The sequence below is a fragment of the Aspergillus costaricaensis genome (assembly GCF_003184835.1).
Source record: "Aspergillus costaricaensis CBS 115574 unplaced genomic scaffold BO79scaffold_5, whole genome shotgun sequence".
NCBI classification, from domain to species: domain Eukaryota; kingdom Fungi; phylum Ascomycota; class Eurotiomycetes; order Eurotiales; family Aspergillaceae; genus Aspergillus; species Aspergillus costaricensis.
The window spans coordinates 1,066,215-1,082,353 of NW_020291805.1; the positions used below are offsets into that span (position 1 = coordinate 1,066,215).

Below are 16,139 nucleotides of genomic sequence, written 5' to 3' on the forward strand. Positions count from 1 at the left end.
CTGCCTAGAGTTCCACTACCACTGTAAGCCTGAACCAGCACCCACAGCCAGCGCAAATTCCTTTTCGCGTTGGTCGCTCAGGAAATTGGAGTCTGGGAAAGCTTCGGGATGGTGTGGGACGTGCGTGGGAGGCGAAGAATTCATCGTCCCATGTCAAGCCTTTATAACATGGCGCATATCCTTCCCTCGATGCCGATCAGTTCTTGAAGCTTTCTCCTACCACTGATGACATAGGCGCTTTGGGCATATCGCTGTGTTTTCCCCTTCCAAAATGGCCACTGACAAGCCTCCCACCACTACCGGGGTCAGCGAGGATCCGATCTCTTTGGATCCCGATACTCCTCAGCAGCCTGTAGAGGATGATCAGGATAAGCAGGATGGTGTTCGTGTCGCTGAAGCAGTTACTGCTTCTTGGTCGAAGAAATCTCTGATTATTACTTATGCCTCGTGAGTGGCTTGAAGTGTGTTCCTTCCGAGCGACTGCTAAACAGTGTATAGCATGTGGCTTCTGTACTTCGTCAATGGATTGAACAGCAGCTTGACCGCGAACCTTTCCGCGTATATCACCAGTGACTTTTCGGAGCACTCGTTGCTCACTGTCATCACTGTCATTACCAGTGTCATGGGTGCTGCTTGTGTCATGCCTATCGCCAAGGTGCTGAACTTGTGGGATCGTACTTTAGGTGTCTGCATCATGGTGTTGATTGCTATCATGGGCTTGATTATGATGGCTGGCTGCAACAACATTGCTACGTACTGTGCTGCTCAGGTGAGTTCTATCCTCTGTGTACACGAAATTGCTCTTTTAATGGGTATGCCCAATAATACTAACCACCAGACACTACTAGGCATTCTACACTGTCGGTTTCACCGGTGTCATCTTCTGTGTCGATGTGATGACCTCCGATACATCCTCGCTCCGCAATCGAGGTATCGCCTACGCCTTCACCTCCTCACCCTACATTATCACTGCCTTTGCCGGCTCTCCCCTCTCCAACCAATTCCACGAGACCAACTGGCGCTGGGCGTACGGAACCATTTGCATCATCCTCCCGATCGTCGCAATGCCTCTAGTCATAACCTGGGAACTGGCGAAGCGCAAGGCAGACAAGGAGGGACGCCTGGAATACAAGCCGCGAAGCACTCGCACCTGGTGGCAGAGCACCTGGTTCTACATCATCGAATTTGACAGTAAGCCTTCTCCCCAAAATTCCTCTACTACCTCAATTCCCCCACTAACATGCTCCTCCCAACCAGTCATCGGCATCTTCTTCATGATCGGCGGACTCATCCTCTTCCTCACCTCGTTCAACATCGCCGGCAACACCGAAGGTGAATGGAAATCCGCCAAGATTATCGCAATGATGGTCGTCGGCTTCTTCGTCCTCGTCGGCTTCGTCGCCTACGAACGCTGGGGTGCCCCCAAGCCCTTCATCCCCTACCACCTTATCGCCAACCGCACTGTCATCGGCGCCTGCCTCCTGGATATCACCTACCAAGTCTCCTACTACTGCTGGGCCAGCTACTTCACCTCCTTCCTGCAAGTAGTCTACAACACCAGCCTCACCCAAGCCGGATACATCGCTGCTATCTTCGACCTCATGGACCCCATCTGGCTGATCGGCTGCGGATACCTGATCCGCGTCACCGGCCGCTTCAAGTGGCTGCTCATGTGGGCTGTCCCGCTCTACCTTCTGGCCAGCGGCTTGATGATCTACTTCCGCCAGCCCGGCTTCAACATCGGATACATGTGCATGTGTCAGATCTTCCTGGCTGTTGGTGGTGGTACCTTGATTCTTATTGAGCAGGTTGCTGTCCTGGCGGCATCTAGACATGAAGATTATGCTGCTATGCTGGCGTTGCTGAGCACATTCGGTAACCTTGGTGGTGCTGTCGGTGCTAGTGTCTCTGGTGCTATTTGGACTAATACCCTTCCTCAGAAGCTGAGGGAGCTGTTGCCCGCTGAGACCAAGGATCAGTGGGAGGAGATTTATGAGTCGTTGGATGTGCAATTGAGTTATCCGGTGGGGTCTGAGACGAGAATTGCGATTCAGAATGCTTATGCTTGGAGTCAGCGGAACATGATGATTGCGGGTACGGCGGTCATGGTGCTGTCGATTGCGTGGGTGTTGATGATGAAGAATATTAAGATTAAGGATAATAAGGATGTGAGGCAGGTCCTGTTTTAGATGGGTTGGTAAAAAGGGGTTTTGTATATAATGTGTTTGGGGTCGGGGATCCGCTTTCTTGACCTGTGATGTTAATTTTGAGTTGTTTTTGCTATATTGAGGCATGCATAGTTAGTACTTATTAATACACGAGCTTGACTGGGTTGATAGAAGATATTCTTCGCTTATGGAAATGAACGTTTAGTCACTATACTTGCTTCTTGTTCAGTTACTTGCATCACGCATTGCAAATCACACCATACGGCACCGACTTCTGTATATCCGCTGTATTTATCTTCATGGAACATCGATAGGTATGGATCGCGCCATCCGGAGCAACCCTATCCCAGGTGACACCCTGACACTTCGAGCCCGCTATTACATTATTATACCACTCGCATTGCTGAATGCAATTGACCAGCGAATCTGCTGTAAAATCGCTCAAGGTTTTGTCCGATAGGTCACCTTGGAGCAGCCATATGTCAAAAAGCAGAAGTCTGCATACCCTGTGCCTCTGACGGTAAGAGTTATTCCAATCAATGAAAGGCATGTAGATGCGAATGTTGAGGTAGTAGTAGTCCAAGTGGGCGGAGTTTATGACATGATGGGGGAGAGGAGGTCTCAAGTATGCGACTGAAGAATATATTGGCATCATGTTTAATGATGGGGTCTGAATAAGCTGAGTATGAAGAGTAGGCCTTGTATTCAGAGTTACATCAGGACTTTTGACAAGACTGAGCCTTGATTTCAGAATTGATAGATCATGTCTGTAAGCAGTAGGATGTACAAATGCTGTGACTTGCCGCCTGAATTATTGGGTTTGTGTCTCTTCTACTTGCGGAGCCATGTGGCTCAAGATGTTGTGATGGGAAGAGAAGGTTCTTTCTGAATATATATTCCGAGTCGAGTGCTGTACAGTTCTATCCCAATGAGTACAACCGCCTTCAAATACTTTTGCCTCGGAGTTTGTGAGGGTTCAGACCCCACAGTTACTTATATATAAACAGACAATTTGACAAAGAGTTGCTCCAACCACAGTCAGAATCTGAAGAGAATCCCGGTCAATGACCGCACCATAGCGCGTCTTCTTACCAAAATTATCAACACTTATCCTCTAATGGGCCTGCCTGGCATAGCTGCTGTTGCGGCCATAGTTGCAACAGGATCAGTGGCCTTATACATGGCGTCATTCACCTGTACAGCGCACATATCTACAGCCAGCACTTGCATCCATGCTATGGTTACTACTACGGTATATATAAAACAGCTATGCATTGTGCCAGCCATCGCTAGAGCAGCCTATATAACAGCGAGACACAATTTTCTGTACCACTGCATCATGACTGGCCCTCAACCCCTGCCAATGACCGATAGCTTTCCAGAAAAATATGGGAAGCAACAGGCAGGGCCACACCTAGGGTCCAGCAGCTGGCGCTCAGCAAGGCGGAAACAGATCGACATCGTATTCGCTCTCAATAAGCACATAAAATGGGGCTAGATCGAATGCTCAGCCTTACGATCAGCTGGGCATTCTCCTTGCAGATGAGCCTGGGAATGGATTTGCGCCTCCGGCACATTCTCGGATGCCACCGCCAGGTGGTACCCTCGAATTGAAAATGATGCTACAATCATCTCTACAAGTCATAGTTCTCTACCGCTACGGCGGATGTTATCTTCACTGACGGCTTCATAAACAGTGTTACTGCTTGGCCCCCACCTTGGCATCAGCAGACACAAGAAAAGCCGACCGGAAAAAGGCCCTTGTTGACTAGCTTGGTCCCTTATACGAGCAGCTATTCCACGAGAAGTATTCCTGCTAGATGGCCTCAGACATCTCACAGTTGCTAGCGCGACAAAGATGGCGGTGTTAGTATTGCTCACCAGTACGGCATCAGGGGCTATCCAGAATGGTGCCTGGAATGGTAGTTGTTTTTTGGTGGTATTTCCATGCAGGTACTCCAATAATGTATTCGAACAGAAATATATTTTCGTTAATCGCAATGCCGTGTTTGGAGAGCTCTTCATAAAATCGGTCGAAAGGGTGACGCGGCAACCCCTATATGAGCATATGTATCTCATCGAAACGGACATGCTAGGATTAGCTCGCACACCGATTCCTCTAGAACTTACCGGAAAAGCGGACATTTAAACGAAGCAAGCAATCGGAGCCGGGGGCCAGAGTGTTCATATACGTACGGCGCGAAGTTGCAGCTCAAAAATGCGCAACGATTGAGTTTAATTGCGGCTGCAAGGGCACAATGGTCCCTTGGTTCCTGCACCGGACTAGAGAGGACTAGCGGGATAGGCCGGAGTTTGGCGAAGCGGTTGAGAAGGAAATGCGAGAGTCATTGGGGCCACCAAGTGGATGATGAGTGGATGCAGCGTTCGCTAGTCAGGAACGAACCAGTGGAGTTTGTCTCTCTTTCTGCCGGCTCTCCTTTCCGAATCTGCTGCCATCCCTCCCATCAGGGGTCTTTCACCGTCAGCTTCAGCACTGGCTACGGGATACCAACACAGACTATCGACCGCTAAATTCCGAATCACTCAAGTTTCAGATGGTCTCAAAACTAGAATCTCCAAGCCAGGGGGCAGTGAGGAGGAACGGAAGCGTGGTGAGTGTGTGAAATGAAGAGACACAAAGGCATGGCAACCACGGCTCCCAAGAGCCACAGCCGAACGGTTGTGGAGGAAGAAATCTTCAGGCGACTCCAGCTGACCACCACTAGAATTCAGGAACCGAAGCCAATCCAGTGTGCTGCTCCTCACGCCGCTGCGGTTAGTGAGTTCACTAGAGCAGACCGTATCCTCGGCCAAGCACCGCACACTGGCGATCGTCGCTTGAAAAGGAGTCAGGCACACACCGACCGGGCCTCAGCCAGGCGCCGCCAGCGCAACAATGGATGTGCTGGCGAGTAACGTGGCCGGGTGATTTGTTTACCGACTGACGGCGTGTCGACGTGAACAATGCCCCCCGTCACATTCTCAATGGGCCCCAGGCCAATAGGCAGGCGAGACGTGCCCCTTGCGACTCGTCAAGCAGTTTTTCCGGGGCAGCGCTCGTGAGGGTTCGAGTTTGACTGGTTGGGTCCAAACGGACCCTCTGGCACTCTGGGGCTCATATTTAGTCCACCCCCCCTCGTCCTCCTTTTTCCCCCTTCGGCGCGTCTTCAGACATCGCATCGTTTCACAACCCTTTGACTCGAGCAGCGCTCCCCACGTTCTTTACCCTCGCTAGCTTTTGCTCTTCTCGACGCTCACTCTTTTGCGTCTTCTTCGTCACTCGTTTGATCTACTCGCGCAGTCTCTGTCAGAGCCTTTTTGCGACAACGTACATATCCACAGCCCGAAAATCTTTCAATTGAACAAATCGGAATTACCGGCAACTCATCGCAATGAAGTTCAGCACTCTCGCCTCCTCTGTCCTGTGCCTGATGGCCTCCCAGCTTGTCGCTGCGGAAACCGACACCACCAGTACCTCGACGGTGACCAACTATGTCACCGCGACGCTGGTCCACGTCGACACCGTGACCTCTCCTAGCAGCGTGGCACCTTCGACTTCCTCGGTGTTCGTCACTCCGAGCAGCCACGCCGTCTCGAGCAGCCGGGTCGCCAGCAGCTCTGCCGCCGCCAGCTCCTCTGCGCCTGCCTCTTCGTTCGCCTCCGTCACCGTGACTTCCAGCACCCCCGCCGGCACCTCGGTTGCTGCTGCTACTTCCCCTGCCGTGGGTACTTCTGGAGCCGACGGCATGGTCGCCAAGATGCCTGCTATGCTGGTTGCGGGATCTATGGCTCTGATCCTGGGCGCGCTCTAAGGCAATTCAGCGCTGCCGGCTTTGTCGCATACTCTTCACGCGCTGGAACCTTGAGAGGAATGGTTTCGACCATGACTCGATTTATCAAACATTTTTATTCTCTGCTTCGATCGCCTATATTGATTCTCCACGGGACATTGTGATCGACTATGCTCGGAACAATGGGCCTATCTACTACGGATACTTTCTTGATTATACCCCTTATGATGTTTCGGATTTGACGAGTTGATGGCTTGACTGCTGGTGGAATACCGCAGTTGGGATGGACTTTATTTCTACCTTTTTTTTACTTTTTGACTTCGCTTCGGGGTTCGGCCGTGATGGAAGCTGTGCATAGTGTTTGTATAGGGTCGACCCAATCAATTGCGTGAACCGATGTGCCTTATGCTGGTAGTATGTAGATAATCAATAATATTTACACCTGATGAGTACTGTAATTGTATCAGTTTTTTTCCGCTTTCAAGACTTCTCAACATTGATCTAGATTAAGGATTCAACGAGAGAAGGATCTACATACAATAAATGAATGAGATTGCATGAAGAGCAAAAGAATTAAACCGAGCAGATCCGGGCCTCCCGGGTAGCTATCAATCAATATCAATCAATCAATCAATCAATCAGTTCACCGTCAAGTTATCAAGCGGATACCGACCGCCCCGCTCCACCGCGACGCGTCTCGTAAACAACTCTAGTCTCAGCACCCAACATCAATCAGAATCCAGCATTCTCTCTGGACCTCGACTTTCCCCATTCTTCCGGAACTCTTCCATCCATCCCATCCGACGATCGATCGACATTCCACACCGGACGTCATGATCCGAGTGAGGTGATCCAGCCCAAAGCCACTGAGCGCATCAATACCATTCATTCATTCATTCATTCCCCTCCTTACTTCCTTTGCATCGCATCGCATCGCATCGCGTCACACGAGATATTCCAAACAAGAAATACATGCCACTACATCACATTATTGCACAGCAGTGGCAAATAATAAAATATGGACCACGAAATCCCCCTCCCCCCACCACCGCGCATCCGCCATCGCGACCCCTCCAACAACAACAATAGCAATAACAACAATAACAACAATAACGCCCGTCACGCGACTCGCCATGCTCACCATCACCGCCTCCCCTCGCGCTTCATTGACGACCGCTCCAGTCAACCCTCCAGTGACCCGGCACTCTTCTCCAGCGACGACATCCCCGCCTCGGGTCTAGAGAACTACAATAATGCGCCTGTTAGTCGGAAGCGCCGGTACCGCGGCACATGGTGGGGAGAGATGGTGAAGGACAAGGACGCGAAGCGCAAGCGGGCGGATTTCAAGGAGAAGCGGTTGGTGGATAGTGGTGTGTGGATGGGGAGTGATGATTATGATTCGGGTCCGGGGTCGGGGTTCTTGCCTTCTGATGCAGATTTGGGAGAGGATTGGTTAAATTCGCATGCGAATGGAGGTTCAAAGACGGTGATGCCGCAGAACCAGACTCAACAACAAGGATTCAGGAAAGTCGAAGAAGAACCGCGCGAGCATCAAGTCGCACGGGGGATTGTGAACGATTGTCTCGAGAGGGGAGAAGATAGCGTCGACTTGAGGTATATTCCCCTACACGTCCACCTCTATCATCCAGAACCAACATCTAACCCATACCAATAGTGGCCTCACCCTCCGCATCATCCCCCCTAACCTCCTCCACCCCCTCCAACACCTCACCAAGCTCCCCACCATCAAAGAGCCCCCCATCAGCGAAGACGTCTACACCTCCCTGCAACCCTTCCTCCGCCTCTTCCTCGCCGGCAACGCCCTCACCCAAGTCCCCGGTCAAATCTTCGACCTCGACTCCCTCCGCGTCCTCAGTCTCCGCTACAACAAACTCACCTCCATCCCCGCGGCCATCCGCCGCCTCACTCTCCTCCAGGAACTCAACCTCTCCGTGAACCGTCTCCCCACCCTCCCCTGGGAACTCCTCTTCCTGATCCGCAAAGGCGACCTCAAACACCTCACCGTCCGCCCTAACCCCCTCCTCCAACTCGAAGACCAGCCCATCGCCAAATGGCACGTCCCCAGCGACGAAGAAACCCAAGAACCCTGCCTGAAATCAATCACCTACGACGGCCCACCACCCGAGGAAGCATGGGCACCTATCCACATCGCCACCGGCCCAGTCACATACTACAACGCCGAAGGCATCCCAGTCCCTAGTACTGAACAAACCCCCACCAACCACCAAACAACAACAACAACCAAAATCTCCCGCGTACCCTCCCTCCGCGAAATCTCCCTCCTATCATTCACCCGCTCAACCTACCCCGACCTAATCACGGACGAAGAAATGGACAATTTCCCAGCCCTAATGACCCGCTTACTCCGACAAGCAAAGGAAGTTCGTAGCGCAGGAGGGCGGAACTGCTCCTCGTGTCATCGGGGATTCGTCCTCGCGCGGACGGAGTGGATCGAGTGGTGGGATGTGAGTACGTATGAGAATGGGTTGAAGGGGCCGAGGGCGTCCGGGGAGGTGTTGAGGCCGTTGCCGTTTAGGAGGGTTGGGTGTAGTTGGGGGTGTGTGCCTGATTTGGTTCAATAGCTGAGAAAAAGATTTAATTAGATTAAGAAAGGAGGGGGAGGGGAATTGTATAGTTTGGACTGGAGTGTATGTATGTGTATGTATATGATTATGTTTTTGTTAGGGGTGTAAGTTTATAGTGGTAGTATGGTTTTGTTTGTTAGGAATATGGGGAATGTGTATTGTTAGGAAGGATGTCATCTACTTGGACAGCATAAGTGGTGTTGAAACACCGTAGTGTCACATGAACGCAGCTTTAGAGTATGACAGCCATGGGGTCTGCTTCTATGAAAGGTGCAGTTTGTCTCTAAGATACTTGCAACTCATGTCCAAGGCAAATTCATACGTCCTAAGCATCGATGGGAAATAGTCAATCCCACTGACTTATGGTCTAGTATTATTACAAGCGAGTGCAGAACTGAAACTGAACCTGTTCCTGCCAATGTCGCTACGAATTCCATAAAATCCATCAAACGCCAACCAAGCAAGGACGGTGTCAAAAACATCGCTAATGCTGCTCACAAAAGGAAACGCTGCAAAGACAGAATACCCCCACCTCCACTAACACATACATCCAATGAAACCAGGGGCAGTTAATAATATAAAGCAAGACAACGCAGTTCACCGGCTGCCGTCCGTCTGCGCCTGATGCCAGATCGTATCGCCACTAAGAGCAGAGTAGCTCAGTGCGGCAAAGTTCCTCCAACTCGGTGGTGCAGAGGATGCTTGTCCCTCGAGAAGGCCTGCTTCAGAGCCAGCATGCCGCTCGAGATCGGAGGTCTCGTCTTCGCTCACTCCGCTAATCGGCACCGGCGCTGAGGATGAACTATGCTGAGAATCTGCGTCAGGGTGGTATTCTTCCTCGTTCATCGGCTCTGCCGACTCGTGAGCCTCCGCCGCTTTGTTCTGCGACATTGACCGAACCACGTCGCCTTTACAGATGGGACAAGTTCGCCGGCGGGTTGTCAGCCAAGGCGTGCTGCAAGATCGTTAGTACGAGCATGATTGACAACGGACTCAAGGATCGTTACTCACATGCACTCCGCGTGGAACTCGTGGCCGCAGGGCAAACTCATCACCCTGCTCTGCCCATCCACATATTCCTCCAGGCACACAACGCATTCCACTTGCCGGCCGGTGTATTTCCGGCGCCACAGAGTGGATCCCGATTTGCCCTTCCTTGATGACGACATTCTGGATGCACTCGCATTCGAGACATGTGACTCTCGCTGCGACCGAGACAGCTGGGCTCCTGAGCGGCTCTTCGCACCCAACAATGGCGAGGTTGGCGACACTGGACCAGGGCTAACAGATCGTGGCGAGCTTGTTTCCGAGGAAGAGGTGGACCTCGCAATAGTGTGATAAGTTCGCACTGGGAGGCGATCAACGAGGGACTTTGGAGCGCGCCACCGTCTGCGCCGGATACGAGACCGCAGCAACAACAGAACGTAGACAACAGTCAGTGTGAGCAACGGGCTGACAACCAAAACGAGGAGGGTATCGAAGAAAGGACTGGTCGACATGCTTGTGGGCGTGAGAGTGACCCACAAGCCGTCGTGTTCAGCCGCATTCACACCTTGGCTGTTCTGATTTGTCGCATCATGCAGCTTCTGGTCTACGGAAGTGATTTGCCCATGGGCGCTAGAACTTGGGCTCGGGGCTGGCTTGTCCGCTGCCCAGAAGAAATGCCTGGCAAACCAACCGTTGCGCTGGGAAGAGGATCCTGGTTTCACATCATCATACACAGACTTGTGGCCGGAGTACTCCATCTTCGACTCTTTTTCAATGCTAGACTTCTCGACTGTGCGATACTCGCCACTTCCAGGAGTGATGCTGCCACCCTTCAAGGTCGCGGGAGTGGGGTGCGAGCCCTTGACGCCAGTATGCACCTTATTCCCGGCGGCGTCGGTTGTACTGGTAGGAGATGGAAGGATGCTGCCCTTCGGAACTACTAGGTCCGGATCTCTCCAGTCCTGCACTCCAATGACGAATCCATCACCGTCTGTACTGCTCGACGAGGTACCTGACTTTTTGAGGTCTTCGGCAACACCATCGGTTTTCGTTCGGGAGGTCCTTCGCTCGGTCTCGTCCTGTGATGGCTCCTGTTCGTCCCAGCGATCTAATAGAATCCAATTGATGTTTCCGCTGCTTGGCGGGCGACGGCTGTCCTCTGGTGGATACCAGACGGGTCCACCATGATTGCTGAGACCGAACAATGACAAAAGAGCGTGGAAGAGCCCAGGTTTCTGCTTTGGAGGAACCGCACTGTCATGAACTACTGCTTTGTGACTTGATGTTGGCGACGCAGTGGCAGAGGTAGTCGCCGTGGCGTCCATGCGTTGTTTCCCGGCACTGCCGTGAGTGGAGGTTTTAGTGTGAGTTCCCGATCCATCGTCTGCGGCCGAGTCCTCCCCTTGCGGGGGGACTAAGGATGACAGCAGATGTGCCGTAGTATGAGATGTGAAGAGGGCGGGGATCGTCACGTTGGATGTATCACCCCGTGCATACATCGTGACGAGGCTGCCTCCTCGGGTGTCATCCCCCACAATCAAAGCAATTCCTCCACGCCGCTGGACCCACTTGACCTTCTCCAAGAAGCCACAGCCGCCCCTACTCAGAAGAACGACTTTGCCATCGATCTCGGCGCTTTCTTGCAAAGACTGGATGTCAGCATGGGCAGCTTGTCGGTTCGAAGAGGGCTCCCCGTGCTTGTCCATGGCGCCTGAGTCCGACACTTCTGACTCGGGCAGCGGGTGGTGGAGATGATCATCCGTGCCGTCATTTGTGAACGGGGGTGCCACTTTGGTACCAGAGTCATGCTGCAGGTCGATATCCGGCTGGGGAATCGCTTGGCGATGGCTTTGTGGCACGGTCGGCTCGTTTCCAGGAGTAGACGCCGACTTCCCAGTTGTAGTATCTGCACCTCCGCCTGACTTCGGACCATCTCCCTCACCCCAACCCGGGATATCGGAGCATCCTAGCTCCCCTTCCGCCCCAGCGGTTGTTCGTTCCCCAAAGCCACTACCGATCCAGAGTTGCCCGCTAAGTCCCTTGTCCGGCAGCAGAGGGCCAAACGCAGCAGGTCGGGCCAGGAAAAAGGTGGAGTTGTCATCGGTAAGGCTGATGATGGCGGACGGCGGGAACAGGGATGAGGGGATGTTGAAGGAGAAGAGGGCGTGTAGACCCGTCGCTCGACCAGCGAGTGAATCGGGGGTGGACACCCTAGGCGAGGAGGTTAAAGCAGAAAAGAAGGTGAGGATGATGGGGAGGAAGATGAGGCAGAAGACGACAGCGATCAAACGTGGTGGTCGCATAGTTGAGAGGGTGTTGCTGGAATATGCAATAGAACAGATATTGCTTGGCCGAGGGGGTGGGCGGGAAAGGAAAGAAGCCCAGGAAGATCAACGCTCAGGGCCAGCGGGTTTCGTGCAGGAAGGCGATGTTCTTAGGACCAATCAGACGGTCGATGAAGCGCAACAGAACGGACACTCATCGAGAGCGCACGGGAAGGGAGAAGGAGGGTAGGCGCGAAGGAACAAGATGATAAGGAGAGTGAGTAAGTAAGTAGTAGTAGTAGTAGTAGTAGTAGTTAGGAAGTCGTCGTGGTCAAGCAATGACGGGCTGGTACTTTAGAAGCCAACCAGACAAGGATGACGGGGAGAGAAGAGGAATAGGGACATGGACGGTAGTAGTAGGATTGTAAGTAGGGAGAAGGGGATGGAAATGGGGATGGGGATGGGGATGGTGGAATGGGATGGATGGGACGATGTGGAGGAGGAAGAAAGGCAAAAAGAATGATCAACAACTTGTGAGCGAGTCGCCGGACACGCAAGCACAGCCTCTTTTTTTCTCTGTCCCCTCCGTGTCTCTCCCTCAGGTAAGTAGTAGGTATTAGTTAGTTAGTTAGTAGTTTCTCTGTCAGACAGTTCTGGCTTGGGGGGCAAGTCAGTCACGGGATTGATTCCCTGCCTGAGGGAGGGGAGTTCCCTTAACTAATTGATTAACTAGTTAGTGGCTTCCTCAGGTTTTGTCAGGCAACCGCCATACCTTTTCACCCCTACTATCTACTAGTTATCTCGTACTACAGAGTACTACGTCACAGACCCTGCGCCCGTGCATTTTGGGCTGGGCTGCCCAATTCCATCAGCAGTTCTTCCATTTTAAAATTTGACTTAAAAAAATTAGATAGTCTATGATTCGTGACTCTTTCCCTTTCACGAGACCTTTTTATTATTATTATAATAATTTATTGTATTTCTATATGGTGTGGCGCATGGCAGCGTCTTTTAGTTGTGTCACACCCTCCTCCCATTTACCATACAATACTGAATACTACTTCCTCAATTTAATTTAAATCCACAGTGTTCTATTCTTCCCCCCCCCGCAGATCAATGAAAACTGCCTTCCCGTCATTCCCCACACCTGCGCAATATTCACTGTCGACTTCGACTTAAGTGCTTTTTCTCATGGGTACACAGTAAACCGATCGACAACGCAGGGGGTCCGTTTCATGTACCCAGGAATGTTGTATTTGTAGATGTCGAGTCAATGAGGGACCCCCACCTAACCACTCTGTAGAAACAGTGCTAACACGGTCTACCTGTCTACCTGTCTACAAACTATAGTTCACAAGTGTCATTCCTGTCGCTTACCTGATCATCATCCACTTCATGCTCCATCACGAACCATAGATCACGTGCTCCAGAAAAAAAAAGAAGCAGTCGTCTTCATCACTTCTCCGTGAAATCTAGAACATCAGCAATTCTCGGTCCTGTGGGACTGCAAGGAAACAAGTGGGGTTCATTTGTGGCGTGCCATCCGGGGTTCCGTGGCTTGTGCTGCCACGGCCAACCCCATGGTCTGGATGAAGCTGTCTCAATGGCATGACGTGGATGACATCTTGACACTCGCTTTCCATTTCCTCCATCATCCCACACCCATTAGCTTAGTTTCTGGTACAAACGTCATCCCCCGCAGGTGTTCGTTCCATTTCATTGTCTTGCCCTTTGTCGTGACAAGCTTGGGTGGCTTCCAACCCCGCCAGACGTTCACAATGGTCTTGGACTTTATTTGAACGTGTGCTAACCTCGCAAGACATGCCGTATCGGAGCATTGCTCACATATTTAAGCAGCTTTAGTGATTATCACCTTTCTACCCAGGACTCATCAAGATGTCGAATCTCATGCACAAAGTCAAAGATGCCTTGACTGGCCATCACAACAATTCCAATTCCCGTATGAATACCTATGATCTTATCTATGATTTTCCTCTACTCGTCTGCTAACTTGAACCCGATTTAGGCAAGGGTCATAACAAGCCCAGTACCGATGACTATAACTCGGGCGGCGGAGAGAGATATGGGCCTGGCGATGGTTCCTATAACTCTCAGCCCAGCTCTGACAACTATAATTCTGGCGACTACGAGCGCAGGACGGACACATACGATTCGGGAACCGCTGGGGACTACCGCGGCAGCTACGGATCTCAGTCTAGCACACACGACTATGGTAATACTGGTGGTTTTGGTACTGGCTCTGCAGATTATAGACATGAACCGGAGAGATACGGTGGCTCAGGAACTGGCTATGAATCGCGGGCTATGGACAGTGGAGCGATGCAAGATTTCGGTGGTCGTACAGGAGGCAGCAGCTACAACACCTACAGCCAGGACACTGAATCTTCTGAGTTCAGCCCTACCACCAGGCTAGACTCTGGCAAGATGGGATACCATTCGATGGGCCCTGGTGGTACACAGCGGAATCAATGGTAGAGGCACTTGCAAGTATCATCAGTCTCATGCAAAGGTTGACTTATCTATTACATGTGTATGTTGGACATGTGGTAATTTAGTATGTGCGGAATAGTAATCGGGTTTCGTCGAAGATACTGCGTAGTCTGAGAGTTGATTTGCATATATTTACTTGACATCTGGCTTCGACGCTTGTCGTAGCCATTCTGTGAGTGGTTGGGCAGCCATGGACATCAACTACATTTCAGTGCCTGTGGGGCCTTCAGCATGGAATGTGTTGTTGTCTTGACAGAAGTCATGGTGGTTTGGCAAAGGCAGAGGCAGCGGCGTAACACAGCAAACCCAGCAAACTGGACAGTTCAAACAAGTGAATGATAGCACTTCCCGAAGTGGGCAGGTACGCTTCGCAACTCACAATGTGCAAGTGCGTCACGTCGTCTGCATCTCCATGGCATGACCCCGACGTCTCATCGTTTTTTTACTAGCTTCTTCGTTTCTTTCAGCGTCTTGTCCTATTCAGCTGTCTAGCACCGTCGTTCACCAGCGAAACTTCACCATGGCGTCTCGTCGTCTACTCTTCACCAGACCGTCCACCGCGTACCGAGACGAAGACCATGAATTTGACAACTACCAGGATCTAGCCTCCTCTCAGCCAGTACCTTTGTTTCAGCTCTGCACCAAGACAGGCTCGAAAAGAGGCGCCAAAACCCGAAAGCTTCTATCAGAAATGTCGTCAAGCAGCGAACCGAAAGAACCACGTCCCATGAGCCAACAAAAGGCCTTATCTCATCTCTCAGCCATGCACCGTGCAAATCAAGCAGACCGTCATTTGAGCATCCCCGCAGAGTCCTTCACGCCTTCGCGTCTTGAATCGCACGGATGGGAGAGCAGCGATGATGGCCACTTTCAACGTAATCCTTTGAGTTATACCAGATCCTATGAGTCCTCCTACTCGCTGGGTACTCCTCTTCGTGAATCTGTCTCCGAGCATACCTCCTTGGACCTCTATGGAGCAAACTTTGATCGAACCTATAGCCAGTCCCCATACGAGTCCCTGCGAGTCCAATCCCGTCTTAAGCGTCCTGAAACCCGGATTACATCTGGCCTGGAGATCTCGGGTCCTGGGGCTCAGTATTCAGTTACTCATTTGGAGCGCGGGAGTACTCTTGAGCTGGAAAGGGAGGAGAAACAGCGCAGGTTCAAAGAAGAGGTCACCGCGCTGCTCAAGAACGTTGCGCAAAAGCCTGAAAGCCCCAAACTCGACAATGAGCAGTTTCTGGTCCATGAAAACGCTGGGGAGACCAAACCAGTCAAGACTCATGCGCCACAGGAGAGTCAGGTATCCGAGACCAAGTCTACCAGTACAGACAATGTGTCTCACCTTGACAATGACTCCACCGCTCAGGACAGCATGTTGAGAACTCCTCCCGGACTCACCAGACCCGTTAGAGAAGCAGAAGCGTGGTTCCACAAGGATGGTCGAGGACACAAAAAACTCCGCCAGCAAGTGAAGGGAATCGCAGAGAACTGTGCTAGTGAGAACGAGAAACAGACGACACAGCTACTAGGTGATGTAATCATCAATCTCTATTCCTACGTCGCCAAGGATCGAAAGAAGCAGGCTGGCAACTTTGCTGACTGGGGAAACGTGGATCCTTATTACTGTTCACCCAGCCAGGACGGCAACCACAGCTACTTTGACTACTGAGCCTGTTTGTGTATGTTAAGGTGGCTTATTTCATGTACCATCAGTGCGAGCATGTCCTATCTGAGGAGATAAATAGCCTACAATATGTATTATAAAGTGGATGAGCGAGGCTAGCTAGCTAATCGAAAATATCATAAATA

At 51.6% G+C, this 16,139-nt stretch overlaps 6 protein-coding genes across 6 annotated transcripts; 5 read left to right on the forward strand and 1 right to left on the reverse strand.

Moving 5' to 3' along the window:
* The first annotated feature begins 209 nt into the window (after positions 1 to 209).
* On the forward strand, positions 210 to 2,338 carry BO79DRAFT_207521 (siderophore iron transporter). Its single transcript, XM_025682185.1, has 4 exons — positions 210 to 447; positions 499 to 769; positions 849 to 1,191; positions 1,258 to 2,338. The coding sequence occupies exons 1-4, from the start codon at positions 272 to 274 to the stop codon at positions 2,187 to 2,189; spliced, it is 1,722 nt and encodes a 573-aa protein (XP_025543284.1). The 5' UTR covers positions 210 to 271; the 3' UTR covers positions 2,190 to 2,338.
* Positions 2,339 to 5,322: 2,984 nt separating this feature from the next.
* On the forward strand, positions 5,323 to 6,349 carry BO79DRAFT_207522 (uncharacterized protein). The gene has a single exon (XM_025682186.1). The coding sequence runs from the start codon at positions 5,561 to 5,563 to the stop codon at positions 5,978 to 5,980; it is 420 nt and encodes a 139-aa protein (XP_025543285.1). The 5' UTR covers positions 5,323 to 5,560; the 3' UTR covers positions 5,981 to 6,349.
* A 410-nt stretch (positions 6,350 to 6,759) lies between these two features.
* Positions 6,760 to 8,715, forward strand: BO79DRAFT_167615 (leucine-rich repeat domain-containing protein). The gene is made up of 2 exons (XM_025679386.1): positions 6,760 to 7,573; positions 7,635 to 8,715. The coding sequence occupies exons 1-2, from the start codon at positions 6,978 to 6,980 to the stop codon at positions 8,560 to 8,562; spliced, it is 1,524 nt and encodes a 507-aa protein (XP_025543286.1). The 5' UTR covers positions 6,760 to 6,977; the 3' UTR covers positions 8,563 to 8,715.
* A 447-nt stretch (positions 8,716 to 9,162) lies between these two features.
* On the reverse strand, positions 9,163 to 11,855 carry BO79DRAFT_214624 (PA and RING finger domain protein; the record flags this gene model as incomplete). Its single annotated transcript, XM_025683239.1, has 2 exons — positions 9,163 to 9,520; positions 9,577 to 11,855. The coding sequence occupies 2 exons, from the start codon at positions 11,853 to 11,855 to the stop codon at positions 9,163 to 9,165; spliced, it is 2,637 nt and encodes an 878-aa protein (XP_025543287.1).
* Positions 11,856 to 13,473: 1,618 nt separating this feature from the next.
* On the forward strand, positions 13,474 to 14,412 carry BO79DRAFT_207526 (uncharacterized protein). Its single transcript, XM_025682187.1, has 2 exons — positions 13,474 to 13,776; positions 13,843 to 14,412. The coding sequence occupies exons 1-2, from the start codon at positions 13,713 to 13,715 to the stop codon at positions 14,310 to 14,312; spliced, it is 534 nt and encodes a 177-aa protein (XP_025543288.1). The 5' UTR covers positions 13,474 to 13,712; the 3' UTR covers positions 14,313 to 14,412.
* A 435-nt stretch (positions 14,413 to 14,847) lies between these two features.
* On the forward strand, positions 14,848 to 15,999 carry BO79DRAFT_189374 (uncharacterized protein; the record flags this gene model as incomplete). The annotated part of the gene is made up of 1 exon (XM_025680651.1): positions 14,848 to 15,999. The coding sequence occupies one exon, from the start codon at positions 14,848 to 14,850 to the stop codon at positions 15,997 to 15,999; it is 1,152 nt and encodes a 383-aa protein (XP_025543289.1).
* Positions 16,000 to 16,139: the final 140 nt, after the last annotated feature.